This window comes from Bombus flavifrons, chromosome 5 (genome assembly GCF_040668555.2).
Source record: "Bombus flavifrons isolate JBK064 chromosome 5, iyBomFlav1_principal, whole genome shotgun sequence".
In the NCBI taxonomy this organism is placed as follows: Eukaryota; Metazoa; Arthropoda; class Insecta; order Hymenoptera; family Apidae; genus Bombus; species Bombus flavifrons.
Window position 1 is genome coordinate 1,570,973 of NC_138446.1, and position 20,203 is coordinate 1,591,175.

The 20,203-nt window shown below is 33.0% G+C and overlaps 1 protein-coding gene and 1 non-coding gene across 15 annotated transcripts in view; one reads left to right on the forward strand and one right to left on the reverse strand.

Annotated features, from left to right (window-relative positions):
• Positions 1 to 92: 92 nt before the first annotated feature.
• TRNAR-UCU (transfer RNA arginine (anticodon UCU)) lies at positions 93 to 165 on the reverse strand. The gene has a single exon. It is a non-coding gene; the product is annotated as a tRNA-Arg (tRNA).
• A 1,361-nt stretch (positions 166 to 1,526) lies between these two features.
• The window catches only part of LOC138179827 (uncharacterized), a 40,486-nt gene continuing 21,809 nt past the window's right edge, over positions 1,527 to 20,203 (forward strand). For 3 of the 14 annotated variants that reach the window (XM_069112967.1, XM_069112978.1, XM_069112979.1), the window contains exons 1-5: positions 1,529 to 1,923; positions 2,812 to 3,089; positions 18,227 to 18,324; positions 18,555 to 18,804; positions 19,961 to 20,102. In XM_069112967.1, coding sequence (XP_068969068.1) covers positions 18,606 to 18,804; positions 19,961 to 20,102 — 341 coding nt within the window. In that variant the 5' untranslated portion in view covers positions 1,529 to 1,923; positions 2,812 to 3,089; positions 18,227 to 18,324; positions 18,555 to 18,605. The other 11 variants (XM_069112981.1, XM_069112977.1, XM_069112969.1 and 8 more) reach the window with 11 other exon arrangements.

Genomic DNA, 20,203 nt, shown 5'->3' on the forward strand with positions numbered 1-20,203 from the left:
AGTTAAAACTGTTTACGATGACATTTTCAAAAACATATAGTGTGTCTAGCAATTCAGAAAGATAATTTTCTATTACTGAATGCAAAACACATCATCCCTTGCGGGGATCGAACCCGCGACCTTTGGATTAGAAGTCCAACGCGCTATCCTCTGCGCCAAAGGGACCTTGATGCTGGTTAACAATTTATGCAAAATGTCAATCATAAAAACCATTTTTTTAAATATATTTGTTAAAATTTAGAAATATAAAGGTACGCATGACTAAAATATAAATATGCGTATGGCTAAATATATCGCGCATATATTTCAAAAGTGACATAACTTAAATAAGTGTCCAGGAAAAGCGGAAAACTATTTGGGAGCTTATAAATAATTATTTACTAAACACATATTGTTGGCAAAGGGAATGTACAATTATCAACAATTATTTTTATAATTGTCCATTTTTAGCCTTTGAAATTCACCCTCGAACGTTGTTCATTTTGATGAAAAGAAACACTTTGATGTAACATCTTATATACAAATGTATTTTATGTCATGAGTTTAATCTAATCAGCGAGTGTTAATCTAATTTGGATAAGGTTAATCCAATCGATTGATATTTTAATATATTATTTGTTATCACGTAAACACAATAGACAAAGTGAAACATTTAACGTGTTCACCATCTTTAATAACGTCTAACTTCTGAACATATCGTAATTGTATAATGATCAGTAGTAATGAACTAAGTACATGTAACAGAGTGACGTAGTAGAAAAATCAAGGAATAGTCTGACGTAGATGCAGGAGAATCGAAGATTCCAGTGCCGATGCAATTACTGATTCGCAATGGAACAATTTCAGACGTGAAATAGTATTAGAAAAGGAAAGACAAAAGTTGAGATAGATAAAGACAGAACCGGAGAAAATAGTAGGAATGGAAAATTGGGAAAAACCGGAAACTGTTCGCATTTGTGCAATCTGGTCATCGCACGTACGCTTGTGAGTTATGAATCGCGAGAACGAAGAAATGAATTTTGAAAATAACGACGCAAGAGAATGAGGACTGAAAATTGTCAGATTGTGAATTAAAAATACTTTGTATTTGACACTAAATGACGTTGACGACAAATAAACACTTATTTTCTAAATCGTTCATTCTGAATTCTTCGTCATTTAACTACACCATCAAAGGGTTAATCGTTAAAAGTACAAGAACATCGATACAATATCACATATGTTGATAAATCTTATAATATAGACACTAATCCTGTTCCCAAAACAAAGCAACAACATCCAACATTCAATATATGAGTGTGGATCATCTCTTTGACAATGAGATAATCGGTATTTTCCAAGCAATTTTCCACGATGATATTTTGTCTGTAAACAGATAACGATTCGACAAGCGAAACTTTGGTACATGTTACGCATCGGCAGGTGGCTCCGTGCAGTGTGATTCTTCGATACTCGTTTCCACCACCACCGACGTCAGTACCACACCACCACAACTACCGACAACCCTGGCTGGCCTCACGGTTAGCAGCCCCTAGCGAGTCGGGGACGCCTATGAAGCGGCAACCCCTTAGCGTTCAGTGGTACCGCATCCTCCGTAGCAGGCGTTACGCGCGCGTACCATTACATTCCGTCCGAGGTTCTTCGTGTATACTTTTCTATCTTTCGGAAAGTGTCATTGAGTCTGTCACACCGTCTCTAGCCTCGAACTATCAAGAATTCTGTTCGCCGAATCCAAAACCGGTAGTCGAGTTCTTTTCGCCATCCATGGTAGCTATGCAACTTGTTCCGTGAATTTGATGTTCGTCCGTTTCTATGCGATTTCGTGTGTTTTTTCTGATTCGCGGTTATCCGTACTGTGTCACTCGTAAATCGACAGTTTGTTCCGTATATAAGTTTCGTATTCGGAGAAGAGACGTTTGCGACGTAAGTTATAATTCCGACACAAACCCTCGATCTCGTGAGATACTTTATCGCATTTGATATAAAAATGTTATTAAAGTGTGCTCCAGAATTCACGCTATTCTTGGTGCTTATCATCTTTACATGACTCTAGTTATCTATAAGTGACCGATTAATTTCCCTTCACCGTGAAAACTGACCTTTAGCTTCTTCTCGCAGTGACATTGCGCGATTACATTTCACCATTGCGTACGATCCGTAACATTGTCACGTACATACCGTTGAAATACTTGATGATGCACAATATCGAAGGAGAGGATACAGTTCGATTTTTCTTTCTTTTGCTTTTCACTCATTGTTACTCCAACTTCTTTGTTTTTGTTCGATTCGAACGTCAAATTTTATGTATTTCGATTGCCGCGCATTGCTTCGTTTAACAATAAACGTTGATTGCTGATTGCTTGTGCTTCGGAAGCGCGTCAAAATATGAATGCGTGAATTCGCGAAGATCAGCTGCGATTTTCATCATTGAAAATTTCGATAATCGTTGAAACGTCTCATTATCGTTTCTGCAACAATATTTTGACATATCCAGATGAAAAGATTTCTTTGATTTCCGTGAAAATACTTTACGCAAATGATTGGTTTTATTTAAATGCATATTTATATGTTTATATTTAAATAAAGAATTTTATATGCATCCATGACAAAGCGCTTTTACTTTTTTCGAACGCTGAAAAGGTAGATACATACACGTCTGAATATAAAATGAGACTTCCTATTTTGTATTTCGTTTTTGTTTTCGGTTTCTTTAGTTGTATCACTATAGATTTGTTTTTTGCGCTATATTGTACTATCGTTGTCTCTATTTATCTCCATGAAAGTATTTATCAAAATTTCGTTTAATTCTAGTGCTTGTTAGAACTTGAAAACTTCGACGGCTCAGATTTATCACTGTCTCTGTTGGAAACTGATACATACCATCGCACCGTTATGAAATAAGTTATACGAAACAGTTTCTAATGATAGAAAAATTATATACTTGGAAGGACGATTCAATAGAAAATCCATACTATTCTTACTAGTACATCAGTTTTCGCTTCTCCGGACTCCTATCGTTGTTTCGAATCTCCAGAAGAAAGATTCCACGAGAAGAGGAATTTGTCTTCATCGATTACGACTCGTCACCTGTAAGTTTTCTTAAATAAGGGAAGAACTTCTTCTATCCATGCTTATTGTTAGCTTACATCTCCTTTGTCTTGAATGTTTTGGATGAAAGTCGAGATAGCTTGACATGCAATCAAGTTTTCATAAATTGCACAAACAGATACTTAATTTTTTCATTTTATTAATGCACCGATCCATATATTTTAGAATAGAGATAAAAATATATACATACATATATATTTCTATGGATATGGACAATAAAGTTACTTCCATTGAACTGATTGTGAAAAGGAGAATATAAAAGTATTAAGCAGATTTTTATGCGAAGGAGATCGTATAAAGTTGAAAATTGCAATTTGAGAATAAATTAAGTTCTACGATTATCGACAAAAAAAAAAAAATTATGTGTAATTAAACAGACATAAAGGAGCAAGAATATTACGTGTTTTTCAAACTTTTTGCTGCAGTGGATGATGTTTGTAATAAAGAATTATCGACCGTTATTTCATAGAGAATAGTCGATGCCTAAACCTGTATGAATTTTGCACTTTTTTCATTAAAATTGAGTGCAATATAAACAAACGTATAAAAGCATAGTACCTATAATTATAGCCGATACACGATTGCAAAGTCATCCGTGATATTTCTCTGAAATATTTTCGACATCAGACTTTATTGCTGGAATAAAAGATTTACAACTGTTATTATTGGAATGAGAAAAGTTATAACTTTATTACGATTTCGGAAAAGATATTTAAGCTTGCAGATAGCAATCATGAATCATTCCGCGTGAACGACACATGCGTCGCACGTTGTTTACGTAATTTGGACATAAAACAGTGTATCTTCATTTGCGATCCCCACTAGACTAAAATAGCCAATCGATTTTTGTCAACTACACAGGAGACAACATTCCGTGACAAAATTATGAGACGTGTGAAGGAATTGAACAACATTGCACTTCATTAACGATTTTATCTATATAACAAATATTGTTCCAAGATAAATATCAATAGTATAATTTTTGTTAAAATTGAAAATTTTTAATCAAATTTAAGGACTATTTTAATCAGTACGCACTTCTCTTGTGATTGTAAAAGTTTGATGATTTCAGTGTTATGAAGACTTGGTATCCTCGTAGTTTCAAAGCTGTTTTACCAAGTTTATATTCATCAAAATAAATGATCCGAGAAATTGCATTTTTGTTTGTGTGTTATTCTTTAAGAAAAATAAAATGCAGCAACTTTGAAAGTATTATTAAGCTAGAAACTGAAACTTTTTGAATCAAGTAGTAATCACAAACGGAAACTATTGCTCAACAGTAGTTATTGTAAAAATAAAGAAAGAAATATTTCCTGCATTATTAGACGGAAAAATATTTGCAATAGCCATAAAAATGCAACACTACAAAATTAATTATAAGTCATAATTTTTATAATTTAGCATTAGATAAAATAAAACATTAGAAATTCTAACAATTCATAATAAAACATATTAAAGACGATCGCGATATTTTATAATTAGCGACATTGAAGCAACCACGATCACTCCATCGTAACTCTAATTGAAACTGAAATTGACATTCAGTCGCAACAGTAATTAATTACTGGCAGTACAAAAAAGGCGCAATTTGCCCAATATGAAGGTGAACCAACGTCTACGTTGGCCAAGAAATAGACCACTACTACCACTATAAATACTACTACTACAACTAAAATTCTAAAAGCGAGCATAGTGACGAAGTAATAACAATAATGACTCTTCATCCTCTGGATGGAAAGCCATTAGTAGTTGCCCTCTTCTATGGCAAATTGCCATAGAGTCTCTCGAGCTTATAAGGATTCTTTTTTCTTCGGACACGATGCTGAAACTTAAATCTAGGCTCAAGATCGCAAACAAAAAAATTACTTTTAACGATAAATCACGAAACCTAAATGCCCAAATATACGAACAACGATTATAGCGATAGTTGGTCATACGCGCGTACATGTATATACAGAACCTCGAGCAATATACGAACGTTTCGAGTCCTATTTCGCGATTACGATCGCGATAGCGTGATAAAATCGTCAAATTTGAAAAATCGATAGACGAAACTAGACGATTATCATTCCCCATTTGTGCCAATTTCACCATCTATTTTTCAAATAATAATTTCAGAGGTTGATTGATTGATTATACGAAAATGCGCTTACCCGATCAGAGACTGTATCAATCTGCCCTGGTGTTACCTACTTATAACTAACACGCACGTCACAGAATATGCTACCTATCTATCTAACCCTATATTTAAGAAATGGCAAAAAACAAATACACCAACACACGCACAATACACGATTATCACAGCCGGGTACTGAAGCCTACACGAGAGAGGATGTGTTGGGGCGCCTCCAATACCCGAGTTTTATTGCTTTCACACTCTAATTTACGTACCATTTTCTATTTACGTTTCCAAAATCAACTGGCGATGACTAGCCACCATTGCGTAAAACCAATGCGCAATAAGAATATGTATAATCTCAATTTTAATTAGAAATAATTTTATAATTGGAAGACTGTATATGTCTTGTAAAAAAATAATGATATTTAGATAGATCAAGGGACGAAACGAAGTGACGCAATTTCACAATCTATCCACATATACACAATGTGGAAAAACATCGTATACGATACAGTAACGCATAGCTACAGTCGCTGAGATATTATTATAAACTTATGAACTACGGTCATCGTGCCCATTGCTTTTCCTTTACCCATGTAGCACCTAGGCACATGATCGGGAAACTGCTAATAGACGTACAAAGTGTTAAATCTGAAAATCCTGAACTAAAAATAATTAATGTACCCATCTTTTATCTAACGAGCTATTAATATTTCAGTTTGCATTTCCTCATTTTACTTTGAATTAGAAAAATTATTCTATTATTGAGAATTCAGAAGTGCATTAAAAAAAGAATTTTAATGGAAGAACACAATGCAATATAATAATTGATTCCAAATTACATATTAATGAAAATAGCCTTCAGTGATTCCTTTGTCAAAACATATTTTCGAATATATGAAAGCAGTGTTCAAAACGCGTGACTTAGATTCCGAAATCTGACTATCACGAAGTTTCTTCTTGAACGTGAAATTTAATACGGAATATTTTTATATAGAAATAATTAAATTTCAATTCTTTTACATTTTTAGTTATTTTTCCGTATATAACATGTATGAATATCAAATAATTTAATCATGTATAATATTATAATGTAATAAATAATGAATATTATATTATATAATAATATTATAATGAAATAAAAGATGAAATAAAAAAGATTATTGTCATGATATTAATATATATAAAAGAGCATGTTATGCAAGAAAACCTATCCCCAATAAAACACTAATAAATGAAAGACAGAAAAAGGAAATGTTACTACTCACTGATAAATATTGCATGATAAATATATGGTGGTCATTATATTCGTAAAAAGTTCTATGTAATACAACCAATCACTCGTGTCGATTGGGATCTTTCATCGTACGACATGATTGAGTGACCAAAGAAACAAAAATGCATGTGACTCACAGCTAGATGCGGAGAATGTTACCATCGATGTTGTAATAGCTTAGAAAATCTCACGTTATCACGAGGGCAAGAATTCACATTTTCTAACACAAGGGTGGTTATCACGGAAAAACCATCGAATTCCAAGTCGAATTCCATTGGCGAAATGGAAACTACGTAAAATCTGTAACAAAACGTAAACTAATGTTCATTATTTGAAAAGTTTGAAATAATGGAAGATTAATATCTATTAGATATATAATTCTAACAACAGTAATGAAAATTGGAATAATAATAATGATAATAATAAAAATTTGGATTCTAATATAGAAATTTAAAAAATGAAAATTTAGTAACTTCAGAAGCATATTATTTATTTTATAAGTGAAAAATTTAGTATATCCAGTGGTAAAACGTTAGACTGCTTCCGTTAAGGTAAATTAAACATTACCCAATCTCCATAAAAAGCCATCAAATTGATCGTTCATTGTCAAATTGTTCATATTTAAACTCCTATTCTTTTCTCGCCATTAACCAATAATCTGCACAAAAGGAAACCAGGATTTAAAACAACTGTATAAGATAATATACATACATGAAATGTATAAAATAAGATATAATTTACTACCAATTATATTCAGATGAAACAATAATCGAATTCAAAATCTGTATCAAAAGCAACTAATACTGTGTACTTACTTACAGACTATCAACATGTCTAATAGCTGAATACACGATCGAAGAGAAAAGTTTAAAGAAAGGCTATTTAACGTTACTGTAATAATATTTATAAATTGACAAATAAATTAGTAATCAAACGAACCTAATATCTAATATTATATAGAGAAAAAAGTAGTGGACACGTTATGCAGTTAATATATAGGTTACGTACCTGAAACGAGTTGACATGTCTCTTCAATTTTCGACAATCGAATGGTATTTCAGGCCACCGTTATGTCCTTAAATTTCATACTGGTGGGGATGTTTTGCCTGGCGGCAGATCGAGTATATTCAAACCTTTTAAACACAATGCCGTGAATTCTAGGAAAGGCCACGTGTCGTGTGAAGTGTTTCCAGCAGAGTAATTGTTTCTCATATTACGTTCAAAGAAATAAATATCTGAATTTTAAACATGGATATATTTATTACAAACTCAATATAAGAATGAACAAGTGATTCTGTCTGACTTGTGAAAGGAAATGGCTTTCTTAAAAATCGAGGATAATGAACGAGATCAAAAGAAATTGTTTATAAGACTTGTATAAAAAGGTACATAATAACACCATATTTAATCGCACACAGATCATCTTCTTGCACAATAATTTATAATTAATAATATTGGTGAATTACCAAGTGACAAGTTGTAGGTTATATGCAAATACTTTGACAGATTTCTGTAGAAAAATACAATTTTACAATTTTTTATAATTTTGCTGTGTAAGATATTATCAGCTGGGTTGTAATTCAAAATCTAATATAAAACTTCTTTTATTATTAAACTTGTTACTACTACATGAAACAATTAATTAGCATTAGTAACTTGTAATTTGTATTTCGCTAATAATATTCATTGTGTAAGAGGGCTCTGTCATGCAATTCTTTTTCTTGTCATAGAATTTCGGGGGTCACTCGATCTCATTACTATCTTTGTTACATGCGACTTTATCGATTAAGTATAGAATAAAGCTATATTAGTTAATGAATGAAAATTTACCATGCTTTTAATATTTTTTATCGCTGACAATCATAAACAGTAAATCTAGAGTGAAAAGAATTTTCATGTGCAAAATGACGTAGGAACATTTTTGTGTGCCATTTTTAAATGAAGCAGCCTTTGTCTTTCCAACATTTCAAAGCCTACTCACATACGTATAGGTCTCAAACACCTCTTTGAATGCCTCTTTGAATAGGATGCAAAGTCTCGTATGCAGCGTATTATACGATAGGGGTTATATTTATCTGAATAATAAGGAGTATAAGAACAGAATATTCAGTTTTAGTTTTCTTCGCTAACTCAAATATATCGCACACAGTAGTTCTTATTAGGCTTGTATTCGATACTTTTCGTGCATCATTGATTACACTCTATAGTAAATGAAGGTTGTCGTGTGTTCAAGTACATAAGGATGTATTTTATGTATTTGTATTGGTTTTTCTATTGTTGGAAAACCAATATTGTAATCTACCCTTATCGCTTCGAAATAACAAAGTGACTATCTTCTTTCAACTTGGCTTTTACTTGTCGCTTGCAATTAGATCAAGCAGATCTCTGTTTATCCACTTTTCTTACTTTTCTCATTTGTACCAAGTGAATAATTATAGAAAATAGCTTCCAATTTCATTTCAAGTATTATACCTCTTACCGTTATTGTCATTAATTACTTTCAATAACCTCGTTTAAAATATTATTATTGAAGATATTTACCAATCTTGCTTTTGACCTATAATCCAATGAAAGAGCATTCCTCTTGAATTTTTCGAGGCATATAGACTCGAGGAGAATAGCACGGTTAAACATTTTTGTGCCCCGCAACATAAAACTGTGCGAGATACACATAGTTTTCTTTCTTTTCTTCTGTATCAAAGCATTCCAGACAAAAATATCGCGTCAGAAAATCAATCTGAAATCGAGATTGGATTTTTATAAGCTTCAGAAAGTAAGTTAAATCTTACAGAAATCCGATAGCGTTGCGAAATCCAATCAATTTTACTCTCGCAAAAGTACCATTTAAAGTGATTTCCATGATTAATCCACTATCATAGAAACTAATAATAAAGATAAATACTTTATAAAGCTCATGTTGATAGCTTAATGTCTGAGGAATCTACATCTATATATTCGGATAGTGGACTATTAAATTTTATATCTAAACTTGTTAGGCGTGCAGGTGTATAGATTTAGACAACTGATTGAGTCCGTGACGGATTCAAGTGCATAGACTTAGATACTAAAATCAATAAATATTCGAGATCAAAGTTAATTACTTCGAAAAAGAAAATTTGTTACGTATCTAATTTGAATCTCCGTGTCGTTGTAATATAATTTCTTTCCCCTTAAACCCTCTTTAATCTTTCTTATAGTTAGCAATCCAATTTAAATGAAAGTCCTGTACATATTAAATGAAACTGAATTGGATTAATCACAGAATTAGTACTTTGTTTAATTATAAAATTGCTTTGTCTCGTGATTTGCCACAGATTTCAATATTTACCCTAGAAACCGCTTGATATATACCTGTAATAATAATCGAATAGTCGATTGCTCGATCCTTTTAATATATTTCACCGTAATTTGTAATATAATATATCACGAAATATCAAAGGGTAATATATTTAAAAGGGGCAATTATATATAGAACGGTTTGATGGTTTGATAGTTTGATGGAATAGAAATCGTTGCAGTCGCGTTTCTAGTTTACTCGGAACATTTTAATGCCAATCTGACGTAGCATCGGCCTAGTTGTCGTGTGGACACGTTATCCAACGTAATCGCTTAGGGGTACGCGAAGCCGTGTACTTTCAATAGTACATATATAAGTACCTACGTACCAGTGCGGCACATTAGTGACTACGGTGCTTGCGCTCATTTTCTTACCCTAATCAATATCATTGACCATTTGAACAAGCGATAATTCGTATTATGGAAGCATATTCGTAATTCATTCACCTCTTTTACGTCGAGTATCCAATAATTAATCGTTTTAATATTGTTATAAAAATAATATTGGAAAGAAAATCTTTTAATGAGAACTCATATTTTCCTATCTCTGTTTTTTTCAATTGACATTTTATCGTGCCCAGAATTCTCTTTTATGATATTTTACCCTTTTAATACGCGTTTCTTAAATTATTCAATTACGCTATTTGACGAAAAATTTTAAACTTTTAAATGAAATACTTATAATATTATCAATTGATAAATTATTGTTACCTATACAAAAGAATATATTAGCATCAGTACAAAATTCACCGTAATATCCAATTTTCGTAGAATTTATCAAGTGATCTTAAACTTCGACCGATACGGGATCCTTTTCCAGGAAAAAGTCAGTCTTATCGATATGTTCAGGAGGAAAGAACGAAAATACAAGCCGCAAACGACTTCTACACGGATTAAAGACGACACTCTTATATTTTACGACTTCCACAGATTCAACCGAAGCTCGATCTCAGACTATCTTCCCGTTCTATTTCTCCCTTCCTTCTTCTAGCCATTTCAACTCTTTCTCCCTAGAGACAGGTGCTTTCCTTGACGCAAATTCTAGTCACAACCATAGGCATCTTCTTCTTTCACAAAAATTCAAATTCCTTCCTAACGTTATTACCATCTCTGTCGTCACATCTCAATTATCATTTATTTCTCTCTTCTCCGAAATCCTGACTAAGCCGAGCTCGCAACAAAATGATCGTCCTTTTATTTCTCAAATTACTACAACTTCTCTTCCTCACTTCTCGTAGTTATAGTTAACCCCTTAACCTACGATTTACGTTCGAGAATGCCCGTAATATTTACGTTTGGCCCGAACATCGTACAACGGGCTATGCCCGTAGTTGTAGGTTAAGGGGTTAATAAATGTGCGGAAGAAGAGTAAAGTTTGTATGAGATTGTTTTCTATAAATGCTGTGGAAGGAAATTCTCACGATATTTATTTATATGATATTAATTTCTGTGCCTTTTTCTTCGTAAAAATACAAAGGTTATTTGTATGTACAGGATAGTCAACAGAAATTTAATAACTCGAAAGTAAAAAGAGATTTCTCTTCCGTAATACAAAAGAAACGTGGAAATTTATTGTTCAAAGCATCCACCATCATTAACTACCTATGAATATTGTAATTCGATCAATAGCTCAGCAAGAAAAGTTCTTAGTTTCATGAGATATTGTGTCACGATTAAAGGGCAAAATAAAGGGAATAATGAGTGAAAAGAATATTTATTCTTAATTAAGACATATTATTAAAGAATATTGCTACCAAAGCAATTTTATTGAAAAATGACTTTGTGGCTAATTTACTTTTCCTCCGCTGATCTGAATTTCGCCTCTGAGACGAATAGAATGCGACCTGTGCTTTGTAGGTATAACAAGCAGTTGTCGAGCGACATAAAGGGATGAAAAATGGATTAAATGTACTGGGTGCTTTAAATGGTGCCATAATCTGTGTACCCACATCTACAGCACAAACAAGGTAGTTTTTATATGGCTTTTGTGTATGACCCTTGTTACACTTTTATTTGTCGTTTTATTTTCAGTTGATAAAGACATTTTTCAAGCAAATAAAATTTGTGTTTATCGCTAAAACTAGAGGGGACAAAATTAACGGCTTCTGAACGAGTGCCAAATGCATATTCTCGAATTGATTACAAGGCTTCGTAATGGTCATAGAAATTTTTCAGATTATAGTACCGATTAGCTTTTAGATAAGGAGCAAAAAGTTTTAAGTATTTACAACAGCATAACTTCATAAAGATAAGAAAAAGCACGTTCCAACGATATATTGCTTTTTTAATGAAATATACATTTTAAGTGTTGGAACATTCTTGTAAAACGCGATTGTTTCATCCCGTAATTAATAAGAATTTATTAAAATTTTTAATTAAAAATGTAATTTACAGGTGAAAAGGCAGATGTCTTATTTTCTGTATTCTTCAATATAATATTTTTTCTTCCTAATATACGTCTGAATTTACATTTCATTTTCATCTTTTATTAATCTCCGCCATAATTAATTCAATCCCCAACAGCGAACGTGGATTTAAATTTAGGTACAGTTGTTTATGCGACTAGCCAAGTTAGGGTCAATTATGCTAATATTATTACATACATCAGCATAATTACATTGCTCGCGTATGCAACGTCAAAGTGAATTGAAAAGCTTGATCTTGATAATTACCAAGCCATCTATTTTCAGCTATTGTTTTCATTATCCTATGCTCACGTCAGTTGATTCAAAATATCTTGATTTTACGTCGTTTTATGTATTTTGTCGAAATCTCTTCGTGGTCTCAATGGATAAGATAATCTCCAAGAAGATACTTATGTTCTTTGCACAATCGAATTGCTCTAGAGCTCGATAATTCCTGTATTCTTCCTGGAATCCTGTAAACATCAAAGGAACAACTTTTTGAATCCTTAGGGAAATAATGATAGTAGAGACTAGCGGAAATAAGTAATCGATACTATGTTGTACGTGTATTGTATTCGATACGCTTTCCTTTTTTCATTTTCTTTTTTTCTCCTTCTTTGAATTAATTTTGCGAAAATTTTCTAGAAAGCGATGATGGCTTTTTTAATCTTTAGCCTGTTAAGAACCAACGTTACGTTAACACGACAGTTAACTAACGTTATTCAATTCTATTTCTTAACACTGCGATTATAAAATGAAATTCCAAGGATTCGTTAAATCCTTTTTCATCGCTGTTTATTCTTCCACCTAGATGTTCCAATTTTACCAAGTTTCGAAGATATTGAGCGCCATAGTAAATTACTCTTTATCATAAAAATTTTATTTGATTCCTTAAAGCATCTGTTTTATCCTGCATAATCTTAAATTTAATATTAAAAATGTAGAATTTAGTGTAAACAGTCTAGAACTACTTGGTTAGCCATTTTTAGCCTGATCTTTTATTTATTTCAACAAAAAGTACTTATCCTCGAAATACAGATAAGTTATTCTATGATATGAATATGAATAATTAATACTCTGAACTGTCTGACACTGATATACATATACAATCCATACAAAATAAACAATGGAGTTATTTTAAAGCATGTTTGAAAGTATTATTACCTCTCTAATTATTAATTGATTAAACATATCAACATAAAAATATTTATTTTTAATATGCATACTCAAACAGCTATTAGATAAATTACGTTTTAGGATCATAGACATAGTAAAAAGAATATTATAACGATACCAATTGGCGCTTCATTAATTCGTAGAACTATGTGAACTTCGGATAAATTTTGTACATGTCAGTTTTCGGTTCACCTAGTTATTTCTTCTATTTCCGACAGTCGGAAATTCGACGATGTGAGCACACAATTCTTGTAACGTCGTACGACTTCTTCGAGCTAGCATTACCATTCCCTTGCATATCTCCCGGGGAAGTGGTTTTCCCCACAGCAGAAATAGCACTTTCTTTGCTGTCGGGTGAAAAAAGGTACGCGTAGAAGGCAGAAGGGAATTCGAAGGTGCTGCGGCCAGTAAGTGTTGGTGCGCCTAGGCGTTAGCATGAATCTAATAACAATTCTGTTCTACTATATTTATCTCTTTACTGTATCGTCTTTTTTGTTGCTGTAAACTGTGAGCGTCCAAATTTCTGCTTTGTTTGAAAGTGAAAATCCCTGTTCTATATTAGCAATGATGTTGGTTTATCATTTACAATTAGCTCGTTGCATGCATAAAATCAATCTTAACGAGCGGTGTGTAGCAGATTTATTAAGGATAAAATAATACAATAGCATTGTACAATGTTTGCACGCAGTATCGCGCGTATAGTATCGCGCAATTAATTTCACAAAAGATTGGTTATTACATCACCGCGTTTACATCAATTAATACTATCAACTCCAATACGATTGGAAAGGTGTCATAATAATAATCAACCATTATCTAATCATTTCTCATAACTTTGATATAATCTGTCTCTCTCAAGATACATAATTCAACGAATACTATCGTTAATTCAAGTAGTTTAATCCATTTCGTATCGAACAAAATTAAGAAATTAGATAGATGTACATATTCTGTTTTTTTTTTTGGAAACAAGAAAGATATTTTCAAAATATATTTGAATAAAATACTGTCGTAATTTTGCACGCATCGCTTGTAGTGTATATATATACATACATGTAGTTCGTACACAGGACAAGCAATGAGGTGTTGAAACAAGGATACCTATCCGTTCAATGAGTATAGTGTTATAGAGTTCAATGAGAATAGCGAGGCTGCTTGAAAATTAATCTTCAGGCACAATGACGAAACGAGGTTCTGTAGATAAATCATGGACAAGTGGTAGCACGTGCCATTACCTTGGTGACAGAATTCCAACACTCGTACAGGGTGAGTCGAAATTAGCGATAAAACAGGAACGGGCTGATTTTAGAGTTAAAAGTGATAGAATACATTTCTTTTTTTTTCAAGTAAAGCGTTCTTTTTGAAAAGTAGATACTTCATTTAGTATATCTTGCTACAGATTTTCTGTGTAAAAAACTTTATTAGCATTTGGAATATTTGCATTGCAATCGCGTAAACTTTCTTTAAAAACATCAAATACAGTTGTCTTAGAAGCTTTTTTACTTTTTATTCAGTGCTTGGTAAGAAATTCCTATAAATTCACTCGGTAACGTATTCTTTAATAATTCATATGATTATCAGCAATTTACGATAATAACCAAATCGTTCAAGGATCTGTAGCTTTAACACGTAATACACGTGTATTCATTATTTCCATGAAATATTAGTGTTTACAAAAAATAGGTCGATGCATACACCGTTCGATATCCTCAACAATGTCAATGTCTTTTTAACAAACGATAAATTGTAGCGCCTATCCAAGAAACATTAGGCAATATAAACACTAATACAAGGTGTGCCCTTAAATTATGAAGAATTCGTTGCATCATTCCGACTTATTTTGAGCGATACTGCAGTTGTAGCCTGGCCTAGTATAGATACCATGAAAGTATACCACAAGCACCTTGTACGCCTTGAGTTTTCGTGACTGCAACTGTTTGCTCATGGTCACATTCTTTGAAGAAAGCGAAAGTCAGACATTTACAGCTAGCTAAACGTTTCGTCGGCTTTCACTGGGCTTTAAGCTAAAAAACAAGAAGGAACATAGGCGAAAAATAGAAACGGAAATGCCAGCGAGATGTTCCTTTTGCGTTTCGTGCAAATGCGTTGGACAACTTATCGTAGAAAGTGAAATTGGAGAGCTTCCAAGACAATCGGAAAAAACAGCATTCAGCCCCAACATTGTATTCTTACTTGAGAACTACTCTATTCCTGCATTTTCATTCTGGATGATATGACAGAGAAAAAAATGTTATATCATACACAAATATTCGTGGTCGTCATACACTTATTAACTACGTTTTGTAACGCGCGTAAATATTTTATTCATATTTTAAACGTTCAGAGATCAAACGCTGTCTACATAGTTACGAGCTTAAATAAATTTATATGAAAATTTATGAAAAAAAAACTCCGGATAGGTTGAATTCGGCAAGATAAAAGAAAGAGGTCGATGAGTATCTGAAAAGTTTTCTCAACGAAGCAGAGACCGGAGATAAATGTAGAAAACGTGATCACTAAGAGATTACAGGGCCCATAAATTCCTCATCTGATATATGAAGTGTAAAAGAAAGTGCCAATTAAAAGAAAATGAGGAAGCTATGAATTAGTCATCACAAATGATTGAATATTAACGATATTAGGTTCGTGTATATCAAGTGTTGTTTAGCGTTGTTTTTGAATGTATGCATATTATTTAAGTATTCAGGCAGCTCAATAATAAAATGCAATTGACGATAATAGGGATATTTCTGAAAATAGTCTAAGATCAACAGCAAGAGAAATAGCACTTCAAACGAAGCTAAACCATTCTACCACTGCGTCACTTAGCTCAAGTAGCAAAAGTGAAGATGAATATGAACTGAACGCATGAAGTCCGTTTTCATATAAATTATGCGATATAACAGAAGCTTCGACGAGTAGAGATGGCCGCCTTGTTAATTCGATTGTATGTATATGTAACAAAAAATTCGAATCACTTTAAAAATGATTTAGACAAATTGAGTAAACAAAATTCATAGCTAAATTTTTCGATAATTAAATCATTTAGTTCTTATGAAATATTTGTATAATATGATCCTGAAGATAGATGAACAGGATTTACCGCAATGCGGAATATCCGTTACTATTTTCGTTGTAACTATGTGCCTATGCACGTGAAGAAACCACCGATAATCGAGTACTTGAAATTAAGAATTTTATTTGCGTGACATGTTTCATTCAACTACGATTTCATCACAAATTAAAAGTACTGCATAAGAAATGAAATATTCCATCTGCAGTAAATGTTTTAATTAGTTTTTATTCTTGAGATTCTAACTTTGAGATGTTGTTACAAAAATATCCGCCTATTAAAATTAGCCAATTTTTAGTTAACAACTCTTTTTCTTCCTGATAGGGATTCTTTCGGACGCAATAACAATGATATTTTTACGTTTCCATACGGAGCTAATTTCACAGATGACTCAGCTTGCAAGGTTCATTGACGTGGACCACCTCGATTTCAGCAGCTATTTTTATAATCCGAACTTTGTTTTTGATCGGAACAATGTTTCATTCATTTAATCGTAATCCCCTCAAATATTTCCGTATCACAAAACACAGTTTACTTATTTACTTTAATTAATAGTACAGTTCTCTCTGAAATCCGCTAAAAACTATTTGTTTCATTGCCATCGATTCGAGAGCTCTTTGTCACAACAGACCAATGTAATTAATACAATATTTTGATAGAAATACAAATGTTTCTATTACGTCTATTCAAAATCTGTTTCTGTGTATTGAAGTATTTGTTATTAACTAGCCCGAGTGAAATATAATTTGTTATAATTGTTATAATAGATAAACTGTGCATATGTATTTATGCCAATCGATGTCTGTATTGATCTACTGAATCTACTGAATTTGTTATAATTGTTATAATAAATAAACTGTGCATATGTACTTATGCCAATCGATGCCTGTATTGATCTACTAAATCGGAAATTGTTTTCAAGAGGATTCTAAAAATTATTTTAAGAACAAAGGGAGAAACGGGGGGGAAGTTAAAAAACATATGCTACGGAACACGTAATGTGGCTAAACTGACGATATGCGACTTACAATGGCGCAGCGGAACAAGCAATAGCGGAACAATAAAGTAATAATAAAGCGGTAATAGCCGGAATATGAGTGGTCATAAAATGTTTTGGAAACTTGGTAACGACAACGATAAGCATGCTAAGTTGCGGGCAAGCAGCACGATACCATCGTACGCGAGAGCTTAGAAGCATAGTTTCTCGAGACTGCGTATAAAGGCGTGCCAATATAAACCGCAAGCTTCATTTGTTGCTCGAAGGCTTGCGGCCGGCTAGCTAGTACTAACGCGACGGGGCATCGTTCAGTATTTTCGCTGGTACAGACCGGTACATGAGTACATACTTATCGTGTTTGTGCGCGTGCCACGCAACGCAGAAAGGTCAGCATCTACGTACGCCCCTCTTTATCAACGATTTGTATCGTGTTCACGCACAAATTGTCACTAATACGCAGCCCCAAAGCAAATCGATTCTTATCACGTTTACCCTAATATCCGTTTTATATTCGGAAATGTGTAATAGCTGTTTCTCTTATTTGATATCGTAAAAATTTAAGTTCGGTAGCTTCTCTCTCTACAATGGATCACGCAAATCTAATTGTACGGTGTATCGCTTTTTGATAATTGCAACGATATCTAATTTGATTTGAAAAATATTTCACTACGTATAACGTGTGTTAAGATATTACGATATTAATCAATTAATGTAGATTCTATAAACTATGTTTCAGATTACGACTGGGATGAATTTGTCCGTACCCTATCTGGATAAAGAGATGCAAGTACAATGTTTCGACTGGAGATCCTTCAAGTTCATCCTGCAATAACGGTATTGTTATTTCGGGCAATTTCTACAATTTAATAGAAAGTTTACTTGAACTTTTATGAGAAAAGTACGGAATATCGAATACTTTTAATTAATAAAAAGTTACAAATGGTTAATGTAGGAAAAATATCGTAGCAATGTAAAGTAAAATTAATAATATTACGACAAAATCACCTTTTATAAGTAACGTAATATTCGAATGTTTATTTTTCGTTATTAATTGTTTTTTATAGTGGTTATGGTGGAATGAAAGAAGAAGAATGCAGCACGGCAGAGGAGGCTAGATGAGCACCAATTTTCAGAGAGGTGCACGTGCAGATTACCCAGCAGTTATATATAAGGCACAAACTCGTACATATCTGAGAGAGAGCGGAAGTAGAAAACGCGTGCGTGAAAGAATACGCGGTCCATATCTGGCCCGCCATTTTGGCGGCATGGTCCTTTGGGCCACTATACTATTCCTACAAGGAGCTGGTTTTGTAGGTATGTCCTTCTTTATTTAATACGTTTGCTTCGATTGTAATATCTTTCCAATAAATAATCACATTTGCCAGTTAAAATTTCATACATATAGTTATTCTCGCCTTTCTTTTTTTCTTTCTTTCTTTTTCTTCTTGCTAACTCGAAACTACTATCAGCGAGTAAAATTCATTTCGTCTGCCAGATAAAATTGCTGAAGTCATTCCGATAAAATTCAGTCTAAACGCAACTACGAAAGTATAAATGCTTTTCGCTATATTGCTTTGTCTTTTCTCAATGTAATACAATTTTTTCCTTTGATGCTCGAAATCTCATGAAAACATGGCTCGATAATACAGTTATATAAAATATCACAAGCCTTTCCATTTCGAGGAACCGTTATTTGATTGAGAAGCGACGGACCCTATTTATCGAGGATCCCGTATTGAGAATCTTTCTCAGTTCGAGAAACATATTATAGTATTATATACGAGGTAATCAACGTAACTTTATTATCTTCGTTGTTTGTCTATTTTCGTCAAATTCAATTTTACTAATTTAATCAATTTTTAATTTTCTTCTTTTTAGTTCTCTAGTTCAAAGAGATCAGTTTAATCAATTTTTAATTTTCTTCTTTTTAGTACTCTAGTTCAAAGAGAACGTTAGTGAGACTGTAATATTGTACACTTTGCAAATTTTCAAGGCTATTTTCTATTCTTTGTCATGATAGAGAGCATAGTAACGAAGAAAAAAATTCTCTCGTCCATCACTTTCAATGTTCTTTTAGATACTAAGTCTAAATTAATGTCCGCTTTCTACAAAAACGATGATAAGTATCGCGATTCCTTGTTCGTCATGCTTTCGTCATTCGTCATTGCAGCATGTTTTCTAATGAATTGGGACATCTATGTAAACTTTATAAATTTCTTTCAACATATTCTATATAAGATATTCAGAAAAGCAAGGTCAGAAGACTGAGCTAACCAGTTTACGAGACCACTGTGACCGATTCAACAGTAAGGAGACATATGGTTAAAAATTTGGTATATCGAACAACCGTCACACTTGCATCCTAAATCTATTTCTATCGATAAAAAGACCCATAGTACTACTTGTTGTTTAGTTGTTATTTATTCCATGTTGAATCTATAATGATTTCATAAAGTGTTTGCTTCTCCAGGATCGGTGACAGGTATTCCCGGTGTTCCGGAAAATATAACGGTGATGTTCCTGAATCCGACGTCTGTCCGCGTTTCTTGGAGCACCAGCCAGGTCGAACAAGTTGAAAAATACGACGTCATGTACAAGCCAACCGACGCAAGGTGCGTTCTAGAGATTTGGATATTCCACATATTTTCGTTCTTTTGCATGTACTATCGGGAAGTAGCATAAGTACTGTTGGAACTTCTAAATAAGGAAACAG